General features: G+C 36.2%; 2 protein-coding genes across 6 annotated transcripts; one reads left to right on the forward strand and one right to left on the reverse strand.

The window, feature by feature from the left end:
• On the forward strand, positions 1-19,072 carry LOC101249300 (transcription factor IIIB 60 kDa subunit). Its single transcript, XM_004229671.5, has 19 exons — positions 1-662; positions 840-921; positions 1,468-1,543; positions 2,332-2,417; positions 2,493-2,569; positions 3,293-3,349; positions 4,206-4,318; positions 7,291-7,370; positions 7,807-7,893; positions 8,430-8,510; positions 9,729-9,896; positions 9,978-10,142; positions 11,288-11,351; positions 11,475-11,587; positions 11,951-12,031; positions 12,486-12,614; positions 13,599-13,688; positions 17,825-17,878; positions 18,572-19,072. The coding sequence occupies exons 1-19, from the start codon at positions 604-606 to the stop codon at positions 18,755-18,757; spliced, it is 1,848 nt and encodes a 615-aa protein (XP_004229719.1). The 5' UTR covers positions 1-603; the 3' UTR covers positions 18,758-19,072.
• A 55-nt stretch (positions 19,073-19,127) lies between these two features.
• On the reverse strand, positions 19,128-24,738 carry LOC101249579 (uncharacterized). 5 transcript variants are annotated; one of them, XR_742834.4, is made up of 6 exons: positions 24,546-24,723; positions 24,291-24,431; positions 21,219-21,913; positions 20,908-21,096; positions 19,665-19,770; positions 19,128-19,516 (listed from the first exon to the last, which is right to left on the reverse strand). XR_742834.4 is itself a non-coding variant. In XM_004229672.5 (5 exons), exons 3-5 carry the CDS (start codon positions 21,891-21,893, stop codon positions 19,750-19,752), a joined length of 885 nt encoding a protein of 294 aa, XP_004229720.1. In that variant the 5' UTR covers positions 21,894-21,913; positions 24,291-24,431; positions 24,546-24,723; the 3' UTR covers positions 19,529-19,749. The 5 variants fall into 5 exon arrangements, 1 of the variants encoding a protein (XP_004229720.1); XR_742831.4 differs by having other exon boundaries at positions 19,128-19,519; XR_011210772.1 differs by lacking the exon at positions 24,291-24,431 and having other exon boundaries at positions 24,546-24,738.
• Positions 24,739-25,133: the final 395 nt, after the last annotated feature.

Below are 25,133 nucleotides of genomic sequence, written 5' to 3' on the forward strand. Positions count from 1 at the left end.
AATAATATTTCTTTGTGATAAAAAATAAAAAGGTACTGTTATATTATATTAAAATCAATTTAATAATTTTCAATAAAATTCCAAAATAGAAAAACCTTAAAATTTTTCCTTTTTTTTTTTTGGCACAAAACAGCCGCTACCCAACCCCTTTGTCCATCTTCTCCGGCGAAACCTCACTGAAACACCACCCAAATCAAGCTCCGGCAGTCCTAAACCTCATTCATTTTCTCCTTTTTTTCCTGGCCAAACTCATCGTAACAACTTCAGAAATCCCGTTCCTCGCTCAAGCTCGCTGAAAAATAAATAAATCAGACAGTTCATAAACCTCTGCTTCGCCACTAGACCCACCAGATCCCTCACCTTTCTCTTCTCACGCGAGCTTCGACCCCCAACAGCGAAACCCAGCAAATAACTCTGACTAGCAGCCCAAAACCTTTCTCTGTACTTATGTTAAGGCTTGCTTTGGCCTTTGGGATTCTTTTTTAGAGCCGGTCACAGACCTAATTTGGGTCTTGACAATTATAGTTTGAAACTTCAAGACAACTTTTCAACAAATTTTCACAAGATTGTGTATTGTCTGAGTTGGTTCAGGTTACTTAGAGCATGGTGTGGTGTGTTAATTGTGCACAGGACAAGCCGACTAAAGATGTGGAGGGTAAAATGTAAGCTACATCACCTAGAATTCTTCTACATTATAATACTCCTCTCCTTCACTTTATTTTATGTATATGGTTTATTTATTCTAAGATGCTTCATTTATGTATATATGTTTTATTCTAAGATGCTTCATTTATGTATATATGTTCTATTCTAAGATGCTTCATTCTATTACACTATAGATGTTGTTCTTTCTGTGGAAAAGTACTTGAAGAAGATAATTTTTCTATTGAGCCCACTTTCGTCAAGAATGCTTCTGGACAGGTTAGTTCTTTCTTTCTTATTCTTCTTGATGCATATGGGTTGCTATGTTTTAGAAAGTTTGTTTTCCTTCCCTAAGATTCAATCCTAGATAGTTTTGATGGAGTGATTAATCTTTTCTAAAGATTGTCATTAATTGTTAAAATAGAGTTTTCAAGGTGCAATATGAGCACTGTTTAGAAAATAAAGGTCATTTCACGTGGAAGACTGAGGAACATCTGACTGCTGACTACCCCCTCTTTATTAGTATGCGGCTGTAGTTGTCTGTGAATGTTATGAAATGAGTGAAAACTAGGGGTGTCAAATTGAGCCCAAAAACAAAGGACCCGTTGACCCGCTCAGATTTTTATGGGTTGCGCTCAAGATAATTTAAAATTGGGTAAGTTCTTTTTCGGAATAAAACTGGATAAATTTTATGGGTAGTTCCTTACCTTTATCAATAGTTCTATTTCTTCGAAGCAGTATTGTTGAACAGGCTATATGTATGGTTATTTGTACACTATGTTTTTCGATTTCTATTCTATCAAGACTAACTTAAATCATTTATAGAGCCAATTGTCAGGAAGCAGGGTGAGCACTATCCAAAGTAATTATTCAGTTTCACGTGAAAGAACACTAAAAGAAGGTATCCTATGTATCTATGATTATTGTTTCCTCACAATGCGTTATGCTCACTGTACCTATTTGTATGACTTCTAATATTTTTCCTTTTCTGCTGAATGATTGATTGATTCTATTAGGGAAATTAGACAATTTTTGTTGATCTAGTTCTTGATTTTCAATGAAAGTTGTATGACTTTCTAGAGTTGCATTTCCTTTGCATCAGATTTGATCTGTATTATTAACATCATAAACATTACATTCATAGTTTAGTTAGAATTTTTGTGTTAATGTGAGACTTTAATTCTAGTTTCCTGTAAGATTGGTGATGTGCTGCTCATTGTCATTATAGGCATTCACGTGGAACTATTTTTGGAAGTCTTCATTGTGTTAAAATTAACTAACTGTATAGCTCAACAATGAATGTTGTTATCTTGTTGATTGGTCACAACTCTCTCCTGATATGTCAAGATAAGAGGTTTTGTTGATGGGCCACGTGCAGAACTGCACTTAGAGTGCTAGTTTATGTAGCTATTTTAGCAAAACACTGACTAGGCCTATCGTATTGTTGATTAATCTGGTTAATATGATGTTATAACACTTCACTTAGACGTGCACAAGCTATGTAGCACATATTGGGCTTGACAATACATTAATCTTCTCTTTGGTGTCAATATGATTTTTTTTTTTTGAAATTTTAAAAAATAAAAAATCCTATTGACACCAAAGAGAAGATCAAGTATGGTGTCAGTATGATTTTTAAGTATGAAGTTTTGGCTGATGCATTTTCTTTTTGTCTTCCCCTTCCTGCAGCATATGAGGGTATAGAGGGTATGCTTTATGGGCTAGGAATTGATGGTGGTGATTCAATAGCTCGTCCAGCTTTGTCCTTCTATACGGTATGGTTCATTATGCTTGGATCATACCTCTATTAGTAGGATATATCATTCTATTTCTGAATCTGTTCCTTTCAGATAGCAGTTGAAAAGAGTTTCACAAGGGGGCGTAGGAAAGAGCAAGTTCAAGCTGCTTGTCTTTACATTGCATGTAGGTGAGAGATTGTGTTTTATGATATTCAATTTCAAAATATGATTTGTTCCCTAAGGGAAAAAAGAAGTGGGATAACTTGTAATGAAGCTTGACATGTAGGCAGGTTGACGTGAATCATGTCGTCCGTGCATCAGTGGTTGAAACAAAAAGAGAACATTGATTTTGTAAAACACAGGAACAACGAATCCCATATTTCGGTTATAGTGGTCTGATTTTAGAGTGAGTGGTTTTAGCAGTTCTATAAGTATAATCAGTTATTTGATTTTAGGGAAATTTGCTCTTTTGATCCTTCAAATATTGACAAGTTCTGGTTTTGGTCCTTGTGATATATGATTAAGCATATTTGACCCTCAATTAATTTAAAACGTGTAGGTTTGATCCCTCTACTTGTTAGTTATATGTTGTCTTCCTACGATTATTCATTGAGTGTAAGTATTCAAGAAAAAACATGCTTTAAATGTTGACCTGAATTCTGTGCTGATAGTGGAACTAATTAATATGGTGGCTAAGTGAAAAAACTTGAACAATATAAACTTTACCTGGTTAATTGTGGATGAATCTATCGACTGTATTCTGCAGCATGGAGGATACCAAACCAACTACATAAGTAGAAAGAGTAGCAAGGGAAGTTATCGTTTTGATTAAATATTCTAATGTATCTCCTTGGTTCAAGCTACTTTACTAGTTACCAATTGGGGTTTCTTTATGTTTATTTTTCTTGCAGGGAGAACAAAAAGCCATTCCTACTCATTGACTTTTCCGAGTACTTGAGGATAAATGTGTACGTAAGCTTCATCTTTGTTTTGATGTAACACTTTGGATCAGTAATCTCGGGCAAGAACTTAATGGTTTCCCTTTAGGACAAGAACTTTTGTCATCCTATTTAGTATTATGATATTCTGTTTAGCATTTACCCCTTAGCTCCTTCTTGTAGTTATATTGTGAACTAGATCTCATGTGTGAATCTTGTGCGGTTATGTGAAGTTGTACTTAGTGTTGGATTTGTGAAAGCTAAAAAAATTCTTCTTTTTTAGCGGGAAGGAAATTTAAGACAGAAAAGGAATTGGCTTTTGAGTAAGTTGCTGGATTATATGCTTTACGATCCCTCCAAAAATCTTCATGAAAAGGGTATATGATTTACAACCCTTCCAATAATCTGCATGAATAGGGTATATGCTTTATAACCCTTCCCAATATCTTCATATAAAAACAACCTTTTCAAATTTCTTCATCAAAAAACAACCCTTCCAAATATTTTCCTCAAAAGAACTACCCTTCCAAATGTTCTCTTGAATAATCCTCAGCGTGACTGATTGGCTTTTGAATTTGAGGGCAGTTTCTCCTCTGCTGCAGTACCTCTTAACTCTCTACTTTGAAAAGTTTCCTTTCCTTATCGGAAGAATCTTGGTGACTGTTTGCATATTAATAACTTAACATATTGTTAATTATCGAGGTTTCTTAGTACATAGACTTTTTACTAATCTAGAACAATATTCTATTCTAAGCAAGTCCTATTGTTTTTAGGTCATTCACAAAGCGTTATACCTAAAGTTGGACAGTTGGAAAAACATTTACCCAATCACTATCTTTATTATCATACTTGAAACCCGTTCAACCTGTTCTCTCACTAAATGCAGGTACGTATTAGGAGCTGTATTCTTACAGCTTTGCAAGATCCTACACCTTGAAGACCACCCAATTGTTCAAAAACCTGTGGATCCTAGCCTGTTCATTCATCGATTCACTGATCGTAAGTATTTATCATTTGCTGGCTAACTTTAATATTTCTTTTTTCTTCTTTCTTGATCACCTTGTCACTGGTATCAACTTTGTGGCAGGGTGTAATATATTTTTGATTTATCCTTTGGTTTCTTGATTACGTTTTTGGATTTTCATGATGAGAAGTTTATGGATCTTGTGTCTTGAGGATTTTATTCTGCAAGCAGGGTATTTGTTGCCATTGTTCTGGCAGTTAATTCTCTGTGGATGCTCATAAATGGATCTTGGTTGCATCTTTTTCTTTGCCTCATCCATGGGCCAACAATGTAGCATCTTTTAATCTCTTTTTTAGATAGAAGAGCAAAAAGGTTTTAGATTGGCACTAAGGTTCTAAAGTGGTATACTGAGCCCTGAGGTGCGGTGTTTTGGAAAACACACCGCTAGTTGATACATGGGGGCTGGAAATGCAGTTTAAAGCAGTTGAGGCTCATAAAAACAGACAGGTTAATGTTTTGGTGGGCAAACTGGTTCTATTTATGTCAGTCTGGTAAACCTGCTTTTTGGTTAGATTACTCATTTAGCGTTAGCTCCTTTGTTGACTAGAGCTTTTGCCTTTTTGTGTGGTGGTCTTGGCAGATTTAGCATCATTAGTTCAAATCAAAATTAGTGGCTACTCTTTGGAGGGCTCAAATCAAATCTGTACTAATAAAGATTAGAACCACTCAGGTATTCATTTCTAGGTTTCTTACATGTGTGGGTTTTCATAATTGGTATGGTCTGTAAGGAACATTAATGGCTTTTATGTCAGATTTGGTCAGAGTAAATAGTAATATGCTCAACTGTTAGTTTGAGATTAGTACATTATAGAATAGAGGTATCCATAAGATGAGTGTGGTCAAATATAGATGTTGTGATGGATGTTATGTTAAACATGATTGGACAAAATTAGATATGATCACATTGATAGATGTGCAAGCAGCACACAGAGGAGAATGTTCATTGAGAGGTTTTGCTATATCTTACACAGACCTCTATATGCACTGGTTCACAAATGCGAGAGTATGAGATTGAGGGTACTAAAAGGAGAAAAAGTAGACTTAAAATCACGATGAGCAAATTTTCTAGAAGACTTATGATCTATCAGACCAATGTGGATAGAACTGTGAAGAGACTGCAATGGTAAAGGATCTATATAGACTATACTAACAAATTGGGACCAAGTTTTAATCATTGCTGTTACACTTCCGTCTGTTTTTTGTCAGAAGTCCTTTCCTTTCAGTTTGCTAGGGATTTGTACGTCAATGTACGGATAAATGGGAAGTCCATAAACATCTTATTTTCCTTTAAAGAGCAAATTATTTAGTATTTATATGAGTGTATCCCAAATAGAATAAAATAAATAGAAACAATTCACATAGCCGACACAATTCATTCGAGATTAAGCAGGTAATTCATGCTTTATATATGACGGAGTTAGTTAGGAATCAAAAGGTATGTATAAGCTTTCATGGACTATGTCTCACTCTTCCAGATTGCTAACCACTTTTCACACCTTTTAAGTACACTATTCCAAATTTGAAATCCATCGACATACCCCAGATAAATAGTTGGTACTGGACCCACCTCACGTCCCAGAATAGCTGCTAGGACCTGGACATTGACAGCATAGGAATTACACATTCTTTCCCCAATTAACATGAACCCTAGAAACTGCTTCAAGAATATAATAAGCCATAGATATTTTAGTTGGTTTGCTTTAGTGTCCTTCCACTGCAATGAATAGAAGGGAAGGTGATAACGGATCATCTTGCCTCAGGCCTCTCTCTGAAGAAATGAATCCCTCCAGAGAAGAAATATTTACCAGGATGGAAATCTCATCACTTTACATGCAAAAAATATCCAGTTAATCTATTTTAGGAAGACAATTGGTTGGGCAATGGCCCCTTAAAGTAACTGTATCTAGATTGTGTATACACAAAATTATCAGCTAGGGTAAAAGTAAGTGAGGTATGGAATAACCAAGGATGTAACCTCTCTTTCAGAAGACATTTGAATGACTTGGATTTGGAAGATTCACTGCCTACTTTAACAATCTCAAATCACTTCAATAGAGTGTCAATGGATCAGGAGAATTATGTTGGGTGGGAGACAGTAAATGAGTTTTTTCAGTAAGGCCAGCATACCTTTTGAGGAACAACAAAAACAATACACAGACACAATGGCCCAGGAGACAGTGGTGGAAGGCAAATATACCTTACGATTGGCCTGCTTTGTATGGTAGTGGTTAAAATGGCTTGCTTGACAGAAGACAGGTTGCAAAGAAGGGGGATACACCTAGCTCCATCTGCCTTCTATGTGGTTAATTGCAGAAACAAATAGTCATCTTTTTTTTGTACTATAGGGTGACTTCTTAACTGTGGGACAAGGAGGGAGTGTCCTCAGTGGTGGAAAAGATGAGGGAAACTAGACTGAGATGGTTTGGGTATTTGAAGAGGTGCACATATGCCCCCATGAGGAGGTGCGAGAGGTTGGATATAGTGGGTAGAGGTAGGCCAAAAGAGTATTGGGGTGAGGTGATTAATTAGGACATGATGCAACTTCAACTTAACCAGGATAATTTGATAGGAGGGTGTGGAGGTTGCGGATTAGGTTAGAAGGTTAGTAGGAAGTGAAGTGTTGTCTGTTATACTTTTATCCTTGTGTATTGCTTTTGATTTCCAACACCATTTGTTTGTTTATTGTATTTAGTTTATCACACTATTTTGGTGTTGTTTCCTTTAATTAGTTGTTATGTGTCCTGTCGTTTTTCCTTTGCATACATACTTTGATTTACTGTACTTGAGCCGAGGTTCCTTTGGCAATAGCCTCTCTACCTCCACGAGGTAGAGGTAAGGTCTACATATACTCCACCCTCCTAGATCTCACTTGTGGGATATCACTAGGTATGCCGTTGTTGTTAGCTTGCTGGAGTTCTCAAGTGAAGACTATCAATTTATAATGTAGGTTTATTTGGGGGAAGGAAGCCAAACATTTCTAGATCTGCTCTTCACATTTTGGCTAGCATGAAGCGAGATTGGATGCAGGTTATATATCATTTTTCTGTATATAATTTTGTGTTACTGGATTATTTCTTTAGAATTACATTGTTTTTTTGATAACTCAAACCAAAATAAAATCCATATTTGATTGAGAGAATGGGTTGTTGTCTCGGTGTATGGCCTTGGGAGATTCTCATTGCAAGGACAAACATATCTCTATTCTTGGTTTACCATATATTATGCCCCCAATTTGTGTTATCCACACTCCAGTTAACTAGGCCTAGACCTGGGTGGGTCGGGAGGGGGGTACATGTTAATGTCCGACATTGGTCGAGAGAATGACTTGTTGTCTCCTTATAGGATCTTGGACAATCCTAAGCTCATCAGCTAGCTTTTGGGATTGACTTAGACCCAAGGTCCATTTACTTAACATAGATACAAATTACTTGCTTTTTTGCACTAATCCACAAATTGTCCACAGACAGGGAGAAAGCCAAGTGGATTATGTGGAGCTGCACTATACATTGCTTCTCTTTCACATGGACTGAGTTGTTCTAAATCAGAAATTGTAAGTGGCCCTTGTAGGTTCCTTTATTTTGATTGTCAGCATTCAGATTCTTTGATCCTCTTTGGACTGACTTTTAAGCCAAAAACTATAAGTTAAGATATGTAATTTATGGCTTTTGGCTTATTTTTGTTGTTTTCACTTAAAAACAAATTCTTGAAAGCACTTCTTAATTTTATCCAAACACTACAAAAATGCTTAAAAGCTATTTTAGCTTAAAAGCACCTAAAATAAGCCAATCCAAACAGTCTCTTCATAGACAGACTTCACGTTTTAAGTTTTGTTCGGCTTTGAAAAACTCTTATTGCTTTAGCTAGTTTTCAAGAACTAGTTGGAAAATAAAAATAAAGGACTACTTGTTCTTAATATCATGAAGTTCATACTTTTTTCCTCATCGAACTTAACAACTGTTCATGTTCTACTCTCTTGGCTTATTTTATGTTCTAGCCTATGTAGCACAAACACTGGCACTAGTTCACATTTATTTAGGGTGACATAACAAAGGAGCGTGATGTTTCCTTTTTCCTTCTAATCAACAGATCAAAGTGGTGCACATTTGCGAAGCAACACTGACAAAGCGTTTGATTGAATTTGAGAACACAGAATCTGGGAGCTTAACGGTATGTAGCATCTAGGCTGGTAGGATCAGTACTGCTGGAACTTCAATTTTCAAGTTTGAAAAGCTTCATGTGCATTTATTTAGTCATGTGTGTAGGTCCTTTAACTTTAGTGGGAGGGGGACAGCTGTTAAAGTAGGATCCTAAAAGCGATTTAGTAATAGGTGTGTGCTCCTGTAATGCTCAAATTTTGTTTTTTTCCTCCGAGTATGATTCCATTGTGAATACTGAAAATATACAAAGAAAGGTAGGAATTAAAGGAAGAACTAACATTATGGGGTTTGGGTTCTTATCTTAAAGTTGACAGGGGTCAGGGTAAGGTGTAAAATGTAATTGTTACCAAAGCTGGAACCTATATTGTAAATCTTCTGTACTGCAGTTACATCAATTACATAGATAAAAGCGTGTTCATGTCATTCAATGAGAGTTACAATTTTGCCTCTTATTTATAAATATTTATGCTTCTTAACGCTCTTCATTAAAACACTTAAATAAAGTAAAAGGGCGTCTATTAATTTTTTCGCACAAGTTTATTGAAATAAGATTATTTGAATTATAAGGATAAAACGGAATGTGTGTACATATATGTATTGTTTACGGAAGATTTATATATGTTTTATAGTATTCAAGATTAATTATATATGTCATTCGTTAATAATTTAGTTCACATATATCTTTATTCTTAAACAATACTGGGTCCAATAGATCTTTAAATCAACTGAAGTCTTCAATTAATTACTTGCAAAAGGCCAAAAAGAAAGGAGCAAATAAAAGATGTATCTAGTGTGTTACTGTCATCAGATTTGATATGTCATGAAGCCACCCAAAGCCTGCACTCTGGAGAAGATTTTAATTCCATCCATCTTCGACCTCTTGCTTCTTTTTTTCCTGTCTTTTCTTAGAGTTCTGCTGGTGGGATCTTAAAAGAACTCGCCTGTGGGCTGTGCGCGTCAGCCTTCAAGTCATTTTGTTGCTCTTGTCCATGGGAAATCATCACCAGTGATGTGCTATTTTTTATGAGCCTGACGTGTCTGATGACATATTTATTATTGTTGACAGTTAAAACAAATTTTCCTGTGTATTTAAAAGTTTTAACTTCCTATCTTTTCCTTAGCACATTATAGTTGGAGTTAGATGCAATTTGATTCAGTTGTCATAGCGTGTAAGCCAAAAAAATTCCTTTCCAAGTTACATACTAATTCTTGAATTACTTGCAACTAGATTGATGAGTTCAATACAAGAGCTGAGGAGCTTGAGAAAGAAGAGACGCTGGCCATGCAACTTTATCCGGGGTCAAAAGGATCTGGGATCACAGAAGTGCTGTGTGAACACAAGAAAACTGTGAAGCTGCCTTTTGCCCATGGCCTTTGTGAAAGTTGTTATACTGATGTAATTACTTATTACTGGTCCTTTCAAGTTTTTAGTAGTATTGCGAAGTCATATATATAATACTTATGAATGTGTTTGCAGTTTGTAAAACTTTCAGGTGGGCTTGATGGAGGATCTGAACCTCCATCCTTCCAACGTGCTGAGAGGGAAAGATTAATGGCAAAACAAGATGCTGAAGAAATTGCGGAGGATCCAAGTTTTCCCATGTCCAGTCAGATGGAGAACAATGTCGGCGAGTATTTGGAGGTACTCCTGAGAGCTGTTACTTATCCAAAGCATTATTACCTTGTAGTCAGGAAGTAGAATTTATGCTTTCAAGAAAGCTTTTGACATCTGGAAAAGACACAGTTCAAGTTCTGAAAATTTTAAGATGGAAGGATAGATTTGAAAGAAAAGAATAGACATCTAAAAATAAAATAGAGTAGGGGTAGGAAGAAGAGGATTTCTTCTTAGATGTTAGGTTTTCTTGGGATTGAATTCCAAATTATGAGCTTGCAAGAGGAACCTAAAAGCACAACCTGCAAATGGGTGAACTGTATGATTGTTGAAAACCTGCAAGAGCTACCTCTTAACTACTAAGTGGTGTGGACGTTTGTGCTTTGGCAAAAGATCCTTTCAGTAGACTGATAACTCTTCCCTTTGTTTCTGGATTCTGAAGATATTAAGAACTTAATGAATTTCTAAGTTCTAAACATCTAGCTACCTAAGTAGAGAATCCAAACTATGTTGAGATGCAGATTCATGAATTCAAAAAAGGATGTAGAGTTCCGAGAAATCTTTGGGTTCTAAATGCATTTCATTGGTGTAATGTAAGAAATCTGTGGACTAGACTTATCTTTGGCACATGTATCCTTTCAGTTCCACAGGCAGAATTTTGAAAAATAAACAAAAATCAGTTAATGATGAGCTAAGTTGTTTCCTGTCTGGAAATATGAGATTGAAATTCAAAATTCCCCTAGTCAATGCAAGTTGAACTGCAGAAATCCAAAAGAGGCCTATATCTTGGTATGCTTGTTCCAGTCTGTTATTTGTCATATTATGCTTTAATATAATCTTTAGCTAGTAAAAAGTGTGTACTAGTTACAGAAATGGGGAATGTCTTCTGGAAAAGAGTCTTCATATCTACTTACCTCAACCTCTCTGGTTGAGCAAATCAATTATTCTGGTAGTTAATTCCGCTGATACTAATTCTTAGCTTTAGATGGTATGTTAAGGAAATATCCAGCATTTCCTGTGATTTCTTTTGAAGTATTTCCTTAGGCAACTCCATACTGCAACTAATACCAAGTTCTTGAGTTTAGGTGTTTACTGGAAAAATACCGGGTTTTGCTTGCTTTCTGAATAGTGCCTCCATCATTTATATGTTTTTTTTTCCTTTGGTTGATGATCAGCCTGAAAAGGAAGGGAACACCCAGAGTGTGAAAAATGTGCATATATCAGGATCTGAGCAAGTAGGTAAGTAATATTTTCTCCAGTAGCTAGAATGTTGGAGAAACTTAGTCCTGGATTAGAGGATTAAGTCACTTTTCTACATTTTCCAACAAAAGAAGAAAAATGTCTTTTTTCTCTCAATTACAGGAGCATTCTCTGCGGTTAAAACTGATCATGTTGCGACTCCTGATACATTACATGACATGGATGGTATTGATCATGATGAATCAGGAAACTTTTCCGATATCGATGATGTAGAGGTGTGCTACTTCTTTTATGTTTGTAAAATCTAGTAGGGATAATAATACTGCTCATGTTCCTTGCATGTTTTCTTAAATTATCTGTCAGTCCAGATGCAAAAGCTGTGATTTTTTCTGATTTCATCCCGCTCTTCATCATGTGATACTTGGCAATCATAGCATGATACTACCAGTACCCGACCCTGCTTTCTTCCTTTGCTTAGGAAACATCATCGATAGTTAGGGATGTAACATGTAACAGATACTGGATATTAACTGTTCATTGAAGACTTTTATAATGGTATTAGTTCTACATTTATGGGTATGTATTTTCTGGTTCACTAACTTGTCATGGCTGTTACCCTATACCTGCATTGTTGTCAGGTTGACAGTTATCTTCACAATGAGCAGGAAAAGAAATACAAGAAGATCATTTGGGAAACAATGAATCGAGAATATCTTGAGGTGAATTATTTTATTTATTTTTATGAATCACCATGTGAAGTCGATTTGTTGATCGCAAAGTCCTATAGTGGCTTTAGGATTTATTAGTACAAAAGAAGTTCTTTAATGAACGTCTCTGATTCTTGAGATTACAATTATCAGTTATAATGGGAATCTTGTCATGAATTTAGGATAGATTGATTTTCTTAGTTAAGGATTCTGATGATGCTTTGTATGTTCTACTAAGTTGACAGTGGCTAAGCGATGAGTCCTTTTCTAACTTTTGCTCCCGTTTGTCCAAATTCAGGATGATTTTGCTTATCACATAACAGTAGTCTGCACTAACTTCATTAAAGAAAGAAAAAACAGTAGCCTGCACTAACTTCATTAAAGAAAGAAAAAACGGTAGTCTGCACTCACTTTCTTCCTGCCTCTTTTGCTTCTTCTAACTGACTTGCTGATTAATATTTTGTAGGAACAAGCAGCCAAGGAAGCGGCTGTATTAGAAGCCAAGAAGCAACATGAGTTCATTTTAGCTAACTGTCCGGAGGATGTACAAAAGTTTGCTGCTGCTACTGCTGCTTCTGTTGCAAAGTCAAAAAAGGTAAAACTCTGAACTTATATTGAGTTTGTTACCTGGTGAAAATTGATGCTTAAAGTTTCAAGTTGAGAAACTAAGAAACTATAAAGAAGGGAAATTTGTTGATGTCGCCGGTGGTTAAGAATTTGATGGTTGTTAACATATTCAAACTCAGCAAATATTGGAAAATGACTTGTATTTTCTCTTGTGATTCGAATAACTCAGGGCTTGGATACAATGATCCAAAAGTGAGACAAACACAATTTTTTTAATGGTCAAATTTTGAGATTGTTTTCGCTACGCGGGGAGGAATAGGGGGCTATTAGTTTCTTAGTAAGTTTTTAAATGTTAATTGCCAATTTTGTCTGTTTTGATCTCGTCAGTTATCCAACATTTTTATAATATAACAAAAAGGAATGGCAAGATTGGTCTGTGGTTGTGATATATCTTATCTTCTTGATAAACTAAGTTCTCTATTGCCCTAAGATGGTACCAAAAACTTACATTTTCATCTGCACGACTAGCCTTCCAAAATTCCCACCCAGCTGTCTCTTAACATTTTCTATACTCTTAAAAGTATCAAAATATACCAAAGAACTCCTAGTCTCAATTCCTTAATCAATCATCTATCCTCTCTTCTTCTCTTCCCAATAGCGCTCCTCTTTCAACTCGTTAGGCCTCTTCAACTAAAATGAATTAAATACCAATTCTATGTTGAAGGATGAGTAAATAAAACTCCACAAGCTGGTGAAAAGTAAGTGGGATTTGTTTTTTTGAGATAAAAATAGGTGGATTTTTTGTGTTCCCCGTCCACCTTTCTTGAACTCACAACACCAACTGGCTACACATGTTCTCTCTTCCTTAAGTTAATTAGCCACAAGAATAGACATGAATGCGGCCTATCACCAAAAAGAAAAAGTGTGCGCATATGATATTTCTTATACACAGTTCTTGCTCTAGAAGCCTTGTGGAATAAGCTTACACTCTGCTTTATGATATCATCTGCAGGAAAAACAACAGAAGAGGGCTGCAGAATTGAAAAATACCGGCCCTGCTCAAACCGCTGCCGAAGCAACAAAGCAAATGTTAGCTAAAAAGGTGAGTATGATAGAGGAGAGAAATGTATCCAAAAGCTATAGTACTTAATGAATTACTAATTGGGGGAACTTGCAGAAATGCAGAGCTGAACCCACATGTGTATTTGGGGGTGCAAGTGCACCCATTAACTTCGGAAAAAATCATATATATTTATGTATATCTATCTTGAGAAACTGGTAGAAACTAAATATAATTAATGGTGCCCTCTTGGATAGCATAAAAGGGTGCTTCGGACTGCTGGTGCACCCGAATACATCTACCCACGTCAACTGGGTTCTATCCCAGATACTACCTCTTTTTTTAGTTTAATATTAGTGAACTCGGAGTTTTCAGATCCTGGGTTCGCTTCTGCCTCTGCTCAAATGTACACTTCGGCCTTCACTAGCATGGCCGATACACTTTGGTTGTATATGTAGTGTATAGGTATGTGTTTATATGTATAGTATATGTATATGTAGTATAAAGTATACATTATCTATACACCGTGTACATATTTTATAAACTGGATGTCCATATGGTATTTGACTATATTATTCCTTATTAATCTGTAGATTTTGTATCTTTGTTGTTATCTGAAACCGTAATTTCTAATATCTTCTGGAAGTTTGTCTTTGTTGCTCCATGTTTAGCCTCTACAATATGGTTATATGCACTAGGATAAGTGAGAGAGATTTGGAGTTCTGTAGTTTTTGAGAAAGATATTTTGTTTATTTGATCCACAAAATATCAAAATGTTTCTTGAATCATTTACTTATTAGTATGTAATGCAGTTTCGAGTTGCTTCTTTTTCCTTTGTAATTTATCTGAGTAAATTTAATGAAAATCCATACCATGATAGAAGACATAACATGCTAGCGAGAAGCCCTCTCTAAATATTTGGTGTTGGACAAAATGAGTGTGAATAGACGCATCGAATTAGGATCTTGGTATATGGAATCCGGTCATTCAGAGGGTAGAGAAGAGGTTAGCAGGTTAGCAGAAAAAGCTACTTATCCAAAGAAGGCAAGGAAGTTCTTATAAAGAGCACTTTATTGAGTATCCCTACATATTGCATGTCCTTGTTCAGTGCACCTACCACTGTGATAGGTAAGTTGGAAATGTTTCTTTTCCTATGGGATGTGGTGGATGGGGCAAAGAAGTTCCAATTAATTTGATTGAACACTGTGACATCTCCTTAATGGTCGGGTAGAATTGGGGTTAAGAACCACTTTTGGGTAAGGTTGTGGAAATTTTGGGTGGAGGGAGAAACTTTATGAGGATGAGTGATTGCAGATAAATATGGTGAAATGGAAGGGGGATGGCGAACAAATGTGATCACTGTCCTTTCAAGTGTGTTGTGTGGAGGAATATAATGAAGGGGTGAGATGATTTTAATGGTACCATTACTTTTAAGGTTGGGGACGGGAGTAGAGTTAGCTTTTGGGGGAAAAAGTGGTGTGCATGTTTGGTGATCAAGGATGAATTCCCTATATTGTACAAAGTCTCTTGGTGGGAGTTGTCTGTTCATCAAGTTAGAGAGAGGGACACAAGGGGATGAGACTTTTTGGGATGTAAGGTTTAGGAGGAATTTTCAGGATTGGGAGGTCACCAAGTTTCAAAGATTGCTAGTTTTACTTCAAAAGCAGTGTGAGCCAGTTGACAGACCTGATGCTTTGAGTTGAGAGTTAGGAAATAACAATCTTTTCTCAGTTAAGTCCTCTGAAAAGCTTCTGCTTAGGCCGGAGGTTTAGTTTTCCACGTATCTCAGTTTGGATCCTAAGATGCCTCGTGCCAAGGAAGGTGTGCCTTCTTGGCGTCGTTAGCTACTAGAGGGGTGATTATGACAGTGGAGAATCTTAGGAGACGAAAGGTTATCTTCGTGAGTTGTTTTCTTTGTACGGAGGTGGGTGAGGATGTGACCATACTTTTTTTTTTGAGCAGGTAATGATTTGTATTATAAACCAGTACTTAGGTGGTACTGAAAACCCCTTCACAAATAAGTAAAATCTAGGAACTGAAACAGCAAGCCTAGCATGATTCTAATACTTCTAGGATTACTTCTGCATCTATAGCGGAACTCTTTGTACACCAAAAGCATAATAACAGAATACAATCTTTTTTGAACATTTGTAGGGAACTAGGGATCTGCTTCTATCCTCGAAGCTTCTAGCATTCCTTTCTCTCCAAATGGTCCACCAATAACTTCTTTTCTTTGCCCCAATTCTTGCTTCCTCCCAACTTGATAGAGTGTCAGCAATCTTGCTAGACATTGTCTATTGAATATGTCTCTGAGATTAAAGAATTCAGAGGAGAAATCCCCAGGGACAGAAGTGAAAGAGATTCCATCTGCAAACTGCAAAGGAATTTGCTATGGAAGTTGTACTGAGAGAAGATAACTCCGACAACTAAGCAAAGGAGTCAGTGGCTTTTATTTTAGGGGTGAACGGGAGGGGGATAGACACAATTGAAGACTGACAGTACAGTAGTGATAACTCGATCACTGGTAGGGAGACATGGGAGATAGAAGAAGCAATTCCCATTGCAACAGAGACAGAAAATGCAACAACTGAGCAGGAGAGAGTTAACTTTGCTTGGGTTCGCCAGAACATCATCATGCTTGGCAAAATGTTCAGAGCAGATTTCGATGTGACCATATTTTAGTACGTTGCAAATTAGCTACAAGCTTATGCAATAATATCCTTAGATGGTTTGGAGTTTCTTGAGTAATGCCAAGATCCGTAAAGGAGTCGAGTTTCAGCTGGAAGAGTGGAGCTAGGAGAAGAAGGCACAAGGCTTGGAATGTTAGCACTCTTGCTTTAATGTGGGTCGTTTGGAAAGAGAAATAGGAGAGTTTTTGAAGGGTTGGAGATGAGCTTTGTTTAATTGACGAGTAGTCTCTGATCCCTTATTTTCTTTTTGGTTCACCCATGTTGTTCCTGTTTATATAGGAGGATGGGGTGTTTTTCTCTTTTGGGGAGAGCCATATTATGTAGGTTTCTCCTCTTTTGGTATAGCACTTGTATATGGCCAAGTAGGCCTTGTTATTATAATTGAAACCTTTTGCTTGATCAAAAAAAGAAATAGCAAATTCTTATTAAGGGTACAGGGATCTCACCATCCCATCACAGTGCTTTGGTCGTGACTTCTTATTGTTAGGTACTAGGGCTTTTTTAAAATTTTAAGAAGACGAGTGAACTATTACGATTACGAGGAAGTGAATATAGGATTTCGCTTCAACTTGTTTAATTTTTGGGTTCTTACCATTGAACCCAATTCACTACTTAAATTATAGATCCAAAATTTTTGTTCTAAACATTAGTAAGTTTTTACACGCACTCGCCCACACACACACATACTCCCCGTAGAAAATGTTGGTAGCTAGGCACGAAATCAATTTGATTGTGCTATAATATCCTCCACTACTAGTTTTAATAGAGACTTCTGATTTATTTAATTATATAAATTTCTACTATGAAAGGAGAAGAGTTCTCCATGTGTCACTTAATAATTTTGAAGGAATAAACTAAATAAAGAAGAAAGAAAAAGTACTTCAATAAAACGAAAATAGGGCCACCAACCATACTCATTTCCCATTGGTGGGCCCCATTGTAAATAAGAAATGAAAAAACAAGACAAACATGGGATGGGAACACCCGACCACCTATAGAGGTGCACCGCATCATATGAATCTTTGAGCTTTGGTAAATACTTCTGAAGAAATATAACATTGTTATTTATGCATGGTTATAACTCTAGAGAGAGGAGCATGAGTGCACATGACCCATGCCTCTCACATGGATCGGTCAGCTGTTATGCATCATTTTGCTAGACTTAGCTGCAGCCTTGCAGAATGTTTCAGTTTTTCCTTGTTAAGTGTTTGTTTTTCTCAATTTCAACATTTCTGTTGCTTTTGGCCTGAGTTTGATAGGGTTTAAGGATTGAAAATGAGCTTGCAAGTCCATTTATCTATATATGAATACGTAACTACGAAGTTCACAAAAAAGTTCTAGTTTCTTCCCATTGCTCACAATCATTTTTTGGCCTCTGTCTTATGTTTGTATTGTGTGGTACGTCTTCCTGTTTGCGTGAAACAATATTCATAAGATTTATCGGTTCTGTTGTTTTCCACTTACTCTGCTTTATATCATGTGATGCAGAGACTGAGCAATAAGATCAACTACGATGTGCTAGAGAAGCTTTTTGATGATTCTGTATGTGCTCCTACTCCAAAACTTCTTTGAGAATTCCTTTATACCTTCTGCTGTTACTTTCAATATTGCTTGGATGTCAATTCCTTTGGTGGAGTATTGTTTCCTTTTTTTAAAAAAATCTTCAGTTTTGACCTTATTAGGTATACAGAATCTTGGGTGTTGGGGGTGGATGGCTGGTGTTTGAGACATCATTATGCATAATATTTGGATATTTAAGAAGCTGGGAAGTACTTAAATAATGAAAACTTGGTTATGCTGCATCAAAGTATAGTAGAATTCTCCATTTTTCCAGTTATATTGCTTGTTCAATTTGTAATTACTGGGAACTGCATGTTAGAAACTCTACTATTACAAGTGTTATTTTGTATCCCAAGGGATAACGCGCCCTTTCCTCTGTAAAGGGAACTGAGTTACAGTTTCTTGAAAAGGAGAAATGTATGGTTTATCTATAATTGTGTTCCAGATTTTCTTGTGACTAAATATGAAAAGATCTGACAACCAAACACACTCAAAATTAGGAAGAGAGATAAGAAACCTTGAAATCACAAGTCATAGAAGAACTTCTGTAGCACCCTGAAAATTTATAGTTAGATGTATTCATCTAAAGGACAAATTACACAAATTATATGGCTTATTGCTTTCATGACTCATCTCCATATATGTGTTTAATTCATGGTCATTTTATTTATGCAGGCACCTGAGAACCCAAAGAAAGCTCGAACTGCATACGATTCAACAGATGATTATGGGGTAAAGAGCGACAAAATTGATCCAGAAGTAGATGAGAATTATGACGACACATTTGGTGAGGATTTCCATTCCGGTGAGGATGTTGGAGGATATGGCTATGATCAAGACTATGATTTGGATGATTATTGAATTAATCTGCCTTCCCCTTTGAGAAACAGAGGACACAAGATGTGTATTAGGAACTGTTGGGGTGGCTAACTGCATCTGAAAGTTATTTTCTTTTTAATTATCATTGATTAATTTATTTGCTGGAACACTTCCCATTGCTGGAATGTTAAAAAGTGTATCAGCTTTTGGAATGTTAAAAAGTGTATCAGCTTTACTTCTGAGGGAATTCAGTTCTTTCTTAGAATAGATATTTGCATGATTGAAGTTGAATCTGTTTTATCTGTTTTGTCTTGACAAGATTGTCCCACTATTGAAGGCAAGTCTTCTTTGACGTTACATTGGACACTTGCAACATTTCTATACATCGAAATCATTAAATTTTTCAAATGAATAGCGTGCAGAAAGGATTCCTCTATTCTAATTGAAAAGATATATGTGCTTCAGTGACCTCAATACAAGACTTTGAGGCTACAAAAGGACTTAACGCAGTAAACCTCAGAGAGTCATATCGCTAGCGTAGTGATGAATCACATAACACCGATAAACACATAACAGAATCCAAAAGAATAATATAAAATACAACGATGACTTAAACACCCCACTTTAGTATGTATCCATCGTCTTGGCATATTGCAACTTTTCTGAAAAATATTCATGTATCCATGGCACACTAAGTGATTCGTATTGCAAACACCGTGTACAGAATACCAGCATTGCATAATTTAGATGAATCTCTCCTGAGCCCTATCTTGTGCCAGAAATACGCGTCAGACAACAAACCTGCTACAGAGATACCAGCAAAAAGAAATTTAAACTTTCTTGAAATCAATCTTACATGATTACAAGGAACTATTCTTCAGAACTGGAATGACAGCCCCATACTGTGTAAAATATGCAAGAAATATATGAAACAAGATAAAAGAATTACTATTAAATTCTGTCTTTCTTCTTTATCTGTGACAATCTAGACATGCCATCATCTCAGCACTTGAACAGAATGGAGCTTCTGCATGCTATTTCTTCCTTTGAGCAGCCTGTGATAAGTGAAACCGTACATGTAAGGAAGTTCCTTAAAAAATTTATTTCAAGGATGGACAAACGACGTACTGAAAAATTTCTTTCTAAAATATAAAGGTAAGGAGAGATGATTAAAATGGAGCAGTTTCTAACAATAACAGTAACAATTCCACAAAGGAGAAGTGAAATTAGAAACTATTTTAACTCCTCAAATCAACTCAATCTGTCCTCCTTTCTTTTCCCTTCCATTTTTCAGTACAAGCATGGACACTTTTTATTGAGAAGAAGCATGGATATTTTCTTTTAGAGCACCAGCGAAGTTGTATCAGACCTCAAAATTAGGTAATATATGTAAAAGATGAAACCCAATTGACGGCTTCTCACTGATTTGATTGTGTTCCACTCCATTCATGCACCTCTCGACCCTCCGGACATAGCAAAGCACATTCTTTTTTCTTTCTTTTTTTTAAAGAAATCAGTTCATTTCTCCAATAACATCATCTTGTGTGGTTGAATGTTGTCAAAAGAGCAGTAAATGGACAGGTTATACCACCTAATTTGATTAGAACCTCACGTGTAGACAAAATAGAAAAGTTAATTGAAGTCATCCATCAAGCTTTCCTGCAGTCTAGTAGTCTCAGTAGCAAATAGTAGCAGAATCAGATTTTACTGAAGTCTATATAGCAACTTAGCAGTAAAAACAACCTTACTGAAATACTACTTCCTTCTATCACTTAGCAAAGTCAAGCCCTATCAGATTTCTTCAGCAGAAAACATTCACAAATACCACTTTTTTTTAAATAGAATTTAAGATCCCTACCCAGAAAACTTCACTAATATATTTAGTCACAAACAAAGAAACAACTTCTGCTGGAAGCGCACAGGCATAACTTCAAAAACTCTTTACAATTTTTTTAAAAGCCTTTTTACATAAAAGGTTCCCCTCATAGTTACAGATGCAATTACTACTCTTAATAAGATTAACTTTGAGTTCTTCTCAACCATAGATACATATTCAGAAGGATTCCACTTGAGGTTAAAAAAAAGACAACAAATTCAGATAGAATAGACCTATTTGCGAATTCATTACAATCTACAGCACTGTATAAAAGGATATATCAGAATGTAAAACAGCAGTTTAAAGCAGTTCATACCTTCATCATTTTTTCCAATACTGAGTCTTCAAATTTCTGGTATCCAGCACCTACAAGATTACTCAAACTCGGGCCCTCAGATTCTCCATTTTTCTCAGCGTTAGGAAACGGAGAGGGCATTGGAGGCTGGAGAGGCACAATTAAGAGAGGATTTGATAGATCCCCCAAGACATTTCCACAAGAAGCTCTCTAAAAAGGAGAAAAAAAAACGTTACTGATGTATTCCAAACAGTAGAGATGATCAATTAAAATCGACACTCAATTTCCTTGTATTAATCAAGAATCAGTACTTAATTTCATAAAGTACTCACAGCTGCTTCTTTAGATGACATGACAACAAGAGCAGACCCTTTCTTCTTAGAACTCTTGATTACTACATCTTCAACCTCACCAAACTCACTAAACACCTCTCTTAGTCTTTGGGCAGTATAGTCTTCACCGATCTTCTCCCAAGATACCTTAAGCACCTTTTCCCTGTCTACACTACTCCCATTGCCTTCTGTACAACTCTCCTTAGCTCTAGCATGTGCCTCTTTCTGTGAAGGATCTATAGGAGTAAACACTTTCTTTGAATGCATTGCACGAATTCGAGCAATCTCCTCCTTAAGTTTTCTAGCAATTCGTTCTTCCTCTTCTCGAGCTAGAACACTTGCATCAGGTGAAAAAGCTGCACGCTCTCTTGCATCGAGATCTGACATCATCTTTCTACGCTTTGAATCGTGTTGTGATTGGCGTTGGATCTTCTCACGTTTCACACGAAGTAGATCATCAAATAGCTTCCTCGCTTTCTCGTCCTTTAGAATCTCGTATGAAGTTTTCAGCTTTTGAAAGTTCAAGTGAGCATTTGGGTCATCACGCCTCTTGTCTGGATGCAACTCTAATGCTTTCTTCTTATAGGCTTTAGATATGTCTTTCTCAGAAAGTTGGGACCCTTCCTCACCAGAGGGTAAACCCAAAGCAGCATAATGATCAACTTCAATATCCATTTTCTACCCCGGAATTTGAACTGTGCAACAAATTCAAACCAACTGTATCAGACAAACTATAAAATTAAAACTACAAACTGAAATGATTGACAATCACAAACTTTTCAAGATAGATTTTAGCTAGCTAAGGAGAGACTTAACCGATGACAATAGATTGATAAAGGTACCATTCAGCTGTTAAACAAGTTCTATTAGTGTAGGTCCTGTCACAGATTCTATTCCCAACTTCATTGATATTATAGATAGGGCATAACAAATGATTTGGCATGGAAAAGTTAAAAAAGGACACGTGGAATTAAATAACATAATAGAAAAACCATTTGTGAACAGAACTTCAATAAGCTTCATGTATGTTATTACCAATAAACTATTAAAGATCAAGAATTACCAAGGTCATCGGTTGTAAGGCGGCAACAACAACGTACCCAGTGTAATCCCATAGTGGGTCTAGGGAGGTAAGAGTGTACACAGACCTTTTCCCTACCTCGTGGAGGTAGAGAAATTACTTTCAGAAGACTCTTGGCGACGCATATCAAAGCAGTTTGGAGAAAAAATACAGTAAATAAGGAAGACAAAGAAAATGATATGGAAAGCTTCACACGGCATTCAAAAAACGAAAAACAGTAAGAATAGCCAAATAATGTGATAATCGAAGCACAAGAAACATGTAGTAACAAAAATCGCAGGACAAGAAACTACGAGAAAAATGTTGCTACTACTGGTATGGAAGAAGAAACATGTACGGAGCATCAATCTAACACCAAGCCTATCCCGGAGGAAAGCAAGACAACACTAAACTACTTACTAACCATCTACCTCATATCCTCCTATCTTAAGTCATATCCTATTAAGCTCAAGATGTGTCATATCATGTCCTGTCTAATACTCTCCCCAAAATTTATTCGATATTCATCAATCCTATTGATGGGCATCTGCTCATCTCCTTTTCACATGCTCGAACCATCTCAATCTCACTTCGCTCATCTTGTCCCCTTCCACCTTGACCCAAATTTATTCATTCCTAATCTTATCTCTCCTAATACACCCACACGTCCACATCAACATCCTCATTCTCGCAAGTTTCACTTTTAGAACATGAGAGTTCTTAACTGGCCAACACTATGCCCCATACAACATAGTCGGACACTTGACCTAACCACCACTCCGTAGAATTTACCTTTAATATTAGTTATCTAAGTGAGGCGGCTATAATACAACTACGAGAAGTTCAAATTTTTCTCTAAACTATGCTTAGCTTTTTCCTCCGCCAGAAATTTGTAACAAAAGTACCCTCATTGTTACACTTCCATATCATATTTTCCCTTCTTCTCCACCTCAGCAAACGGATCTTAGCCACAATTCACCACCGTCCACAAAAGTTCACACATAGATGACACATTTGAGCCAATTCGGCCAGACAATACCAACTCCAACACCCATTAAGCCAACCTAGAAGCCCATGCCCACGAGCGCATCCAACACTCTAGACAAAATATATCCTGAATTCCCGAGAATCTGGTAAACCCCTTCGCGACTCCCTTTTCAGAGGCAGATGCAGTGCCTATGCTACGGGTTCATAGAGTAACTTCGGCTCAGAATTTGTATATACTTTTTAAAATTCACTAAAACAAGTACGAATAATAGTTTTGAAATCCAGAAAATCGAGTGGATTTATAGTAGAACCCCGAACTCAAACCTATAGTATTTAGATTCTAACTATGCTCCTCTTTTCTTTAGGTCAAAAAAAGTTGAGTTGACCCCCAACCATATGGAATTCTACACACCTTGTTATATTCTTTACCATGAAAGAAATAACAGATTGTCCTAGAAAAAGCACTTATTTTTTTGTTCTTCCAGGAGAAGAGGATATACTATGAGGAGTTAACAGATGCATAACTGGATATGTTATGCACAACTAAAGCTTCATACACTAATAAATTTTTTGTGTTAACAAATGCATAACTGTAACAAGTTAACAAGTGCATCACTGTATATGTTACACTGGAAATTATCCTCTGCACAGTGTATATACCAATTTACTGCCAGAATCACACTCAAACATTAAAACATCATATAGAATAAGTTTTGAGAACTCCTTAAAATAATACATCATTTGCTTTAAGTCCAGACTCACTACATGTGTTACCAATTGTCTAATGGGCAGCAAAAATATGAAATTTTGGTGTTTCATTAAACCTGAGGGGAAAACAATAAGATTTTTTCTATTATTATTGTTGAGAATAAACAAAAAGTATTTTCTTTTGTGCAATAACTTTGTCTTTTCACTCCACAACTGAAAGGCTAGTCATGCTCTCTACAACAACCCATCTATGCCATGAAAAATTTTAACTTGAAAACAACGGCAGATCCACAATCTAAAAGGTCATGGGTGCTTACCAGTAGACGTTGAAAACTCGGAGAAACTTGATAAAACGGCAACAACGTTTGGGTAGAGAATTGCCAGAGGTATGCTGGAGCGAATTCTGTAGACTATCTATTCCTGTGGTGTCTAACTAAGTCGGCGATGATGAAGTGAGTCTGAGGAAGACGAAAAGGAGAGAAACAGGCGGAGTTTTTAACCAATCACAATAATAAGCACAAAAAGTAAGCTTCAAAAAAAGACAATAAGCACAAGAATAAAAAGGGCTCGACCTTGGATGGACGCAATAGAGTTAGCCGGAGAAAACGTCCGGAAATCCGGCGGGTGTCGACCTCCGGCGGCGATTAAGAGAGCAAGTCTCCGAGAGATATTAGGCTTTTGAATGGATAGAGTAAGAGTATTCACTTTGATCCCTAAGGATTGTAATATTAATATTTAAACCCTCATTTTTTGAGATTAATCTATAAAGTGGTATGCCCAGTCCCAGTCTCATAAAATAATAGTCAGGTAAATTTGGGAATTGATCCTTTTTTTTTAATAGAATATATAAACTATATGTTCCACAATTGTTATTTGGTGACTAACTTTTTTTTTATAATTTCCTGTTAGATATTTTAAATGGTTAATTATGATATTTTTTTATATAATTTTTAAATATGTAGAAATTAGATATTTATATTAAAAATTAAAAAGTCAATTTAATCCTATGATATGAAATCATAAGACGAAATAAATATTTTATGTAATTTGGACTTTTTTATGTTGTATGTTTTCTTACGAACATAAAAAGCTCATAAGTTATAAAACTACTAAAACTGTCTTATTTTTTATACAATCTTACTAAGCTATTCTTTAAAAAA

The sequence above is a fragment of the Solanum lycopersicum genome, chromosome 1, assembly GCF_036512215.1.
Source record: "Solanum lycopersicum chromosome 1, SLM_r2.1".
Taxonomy (NCBI): domain Eukaryota; kingdom Viridiplantae; phylum Streptophyta; class Magnoliopsida; order Solanales; family Solanaceae; genus Solanum; species Solanum lycopersicum.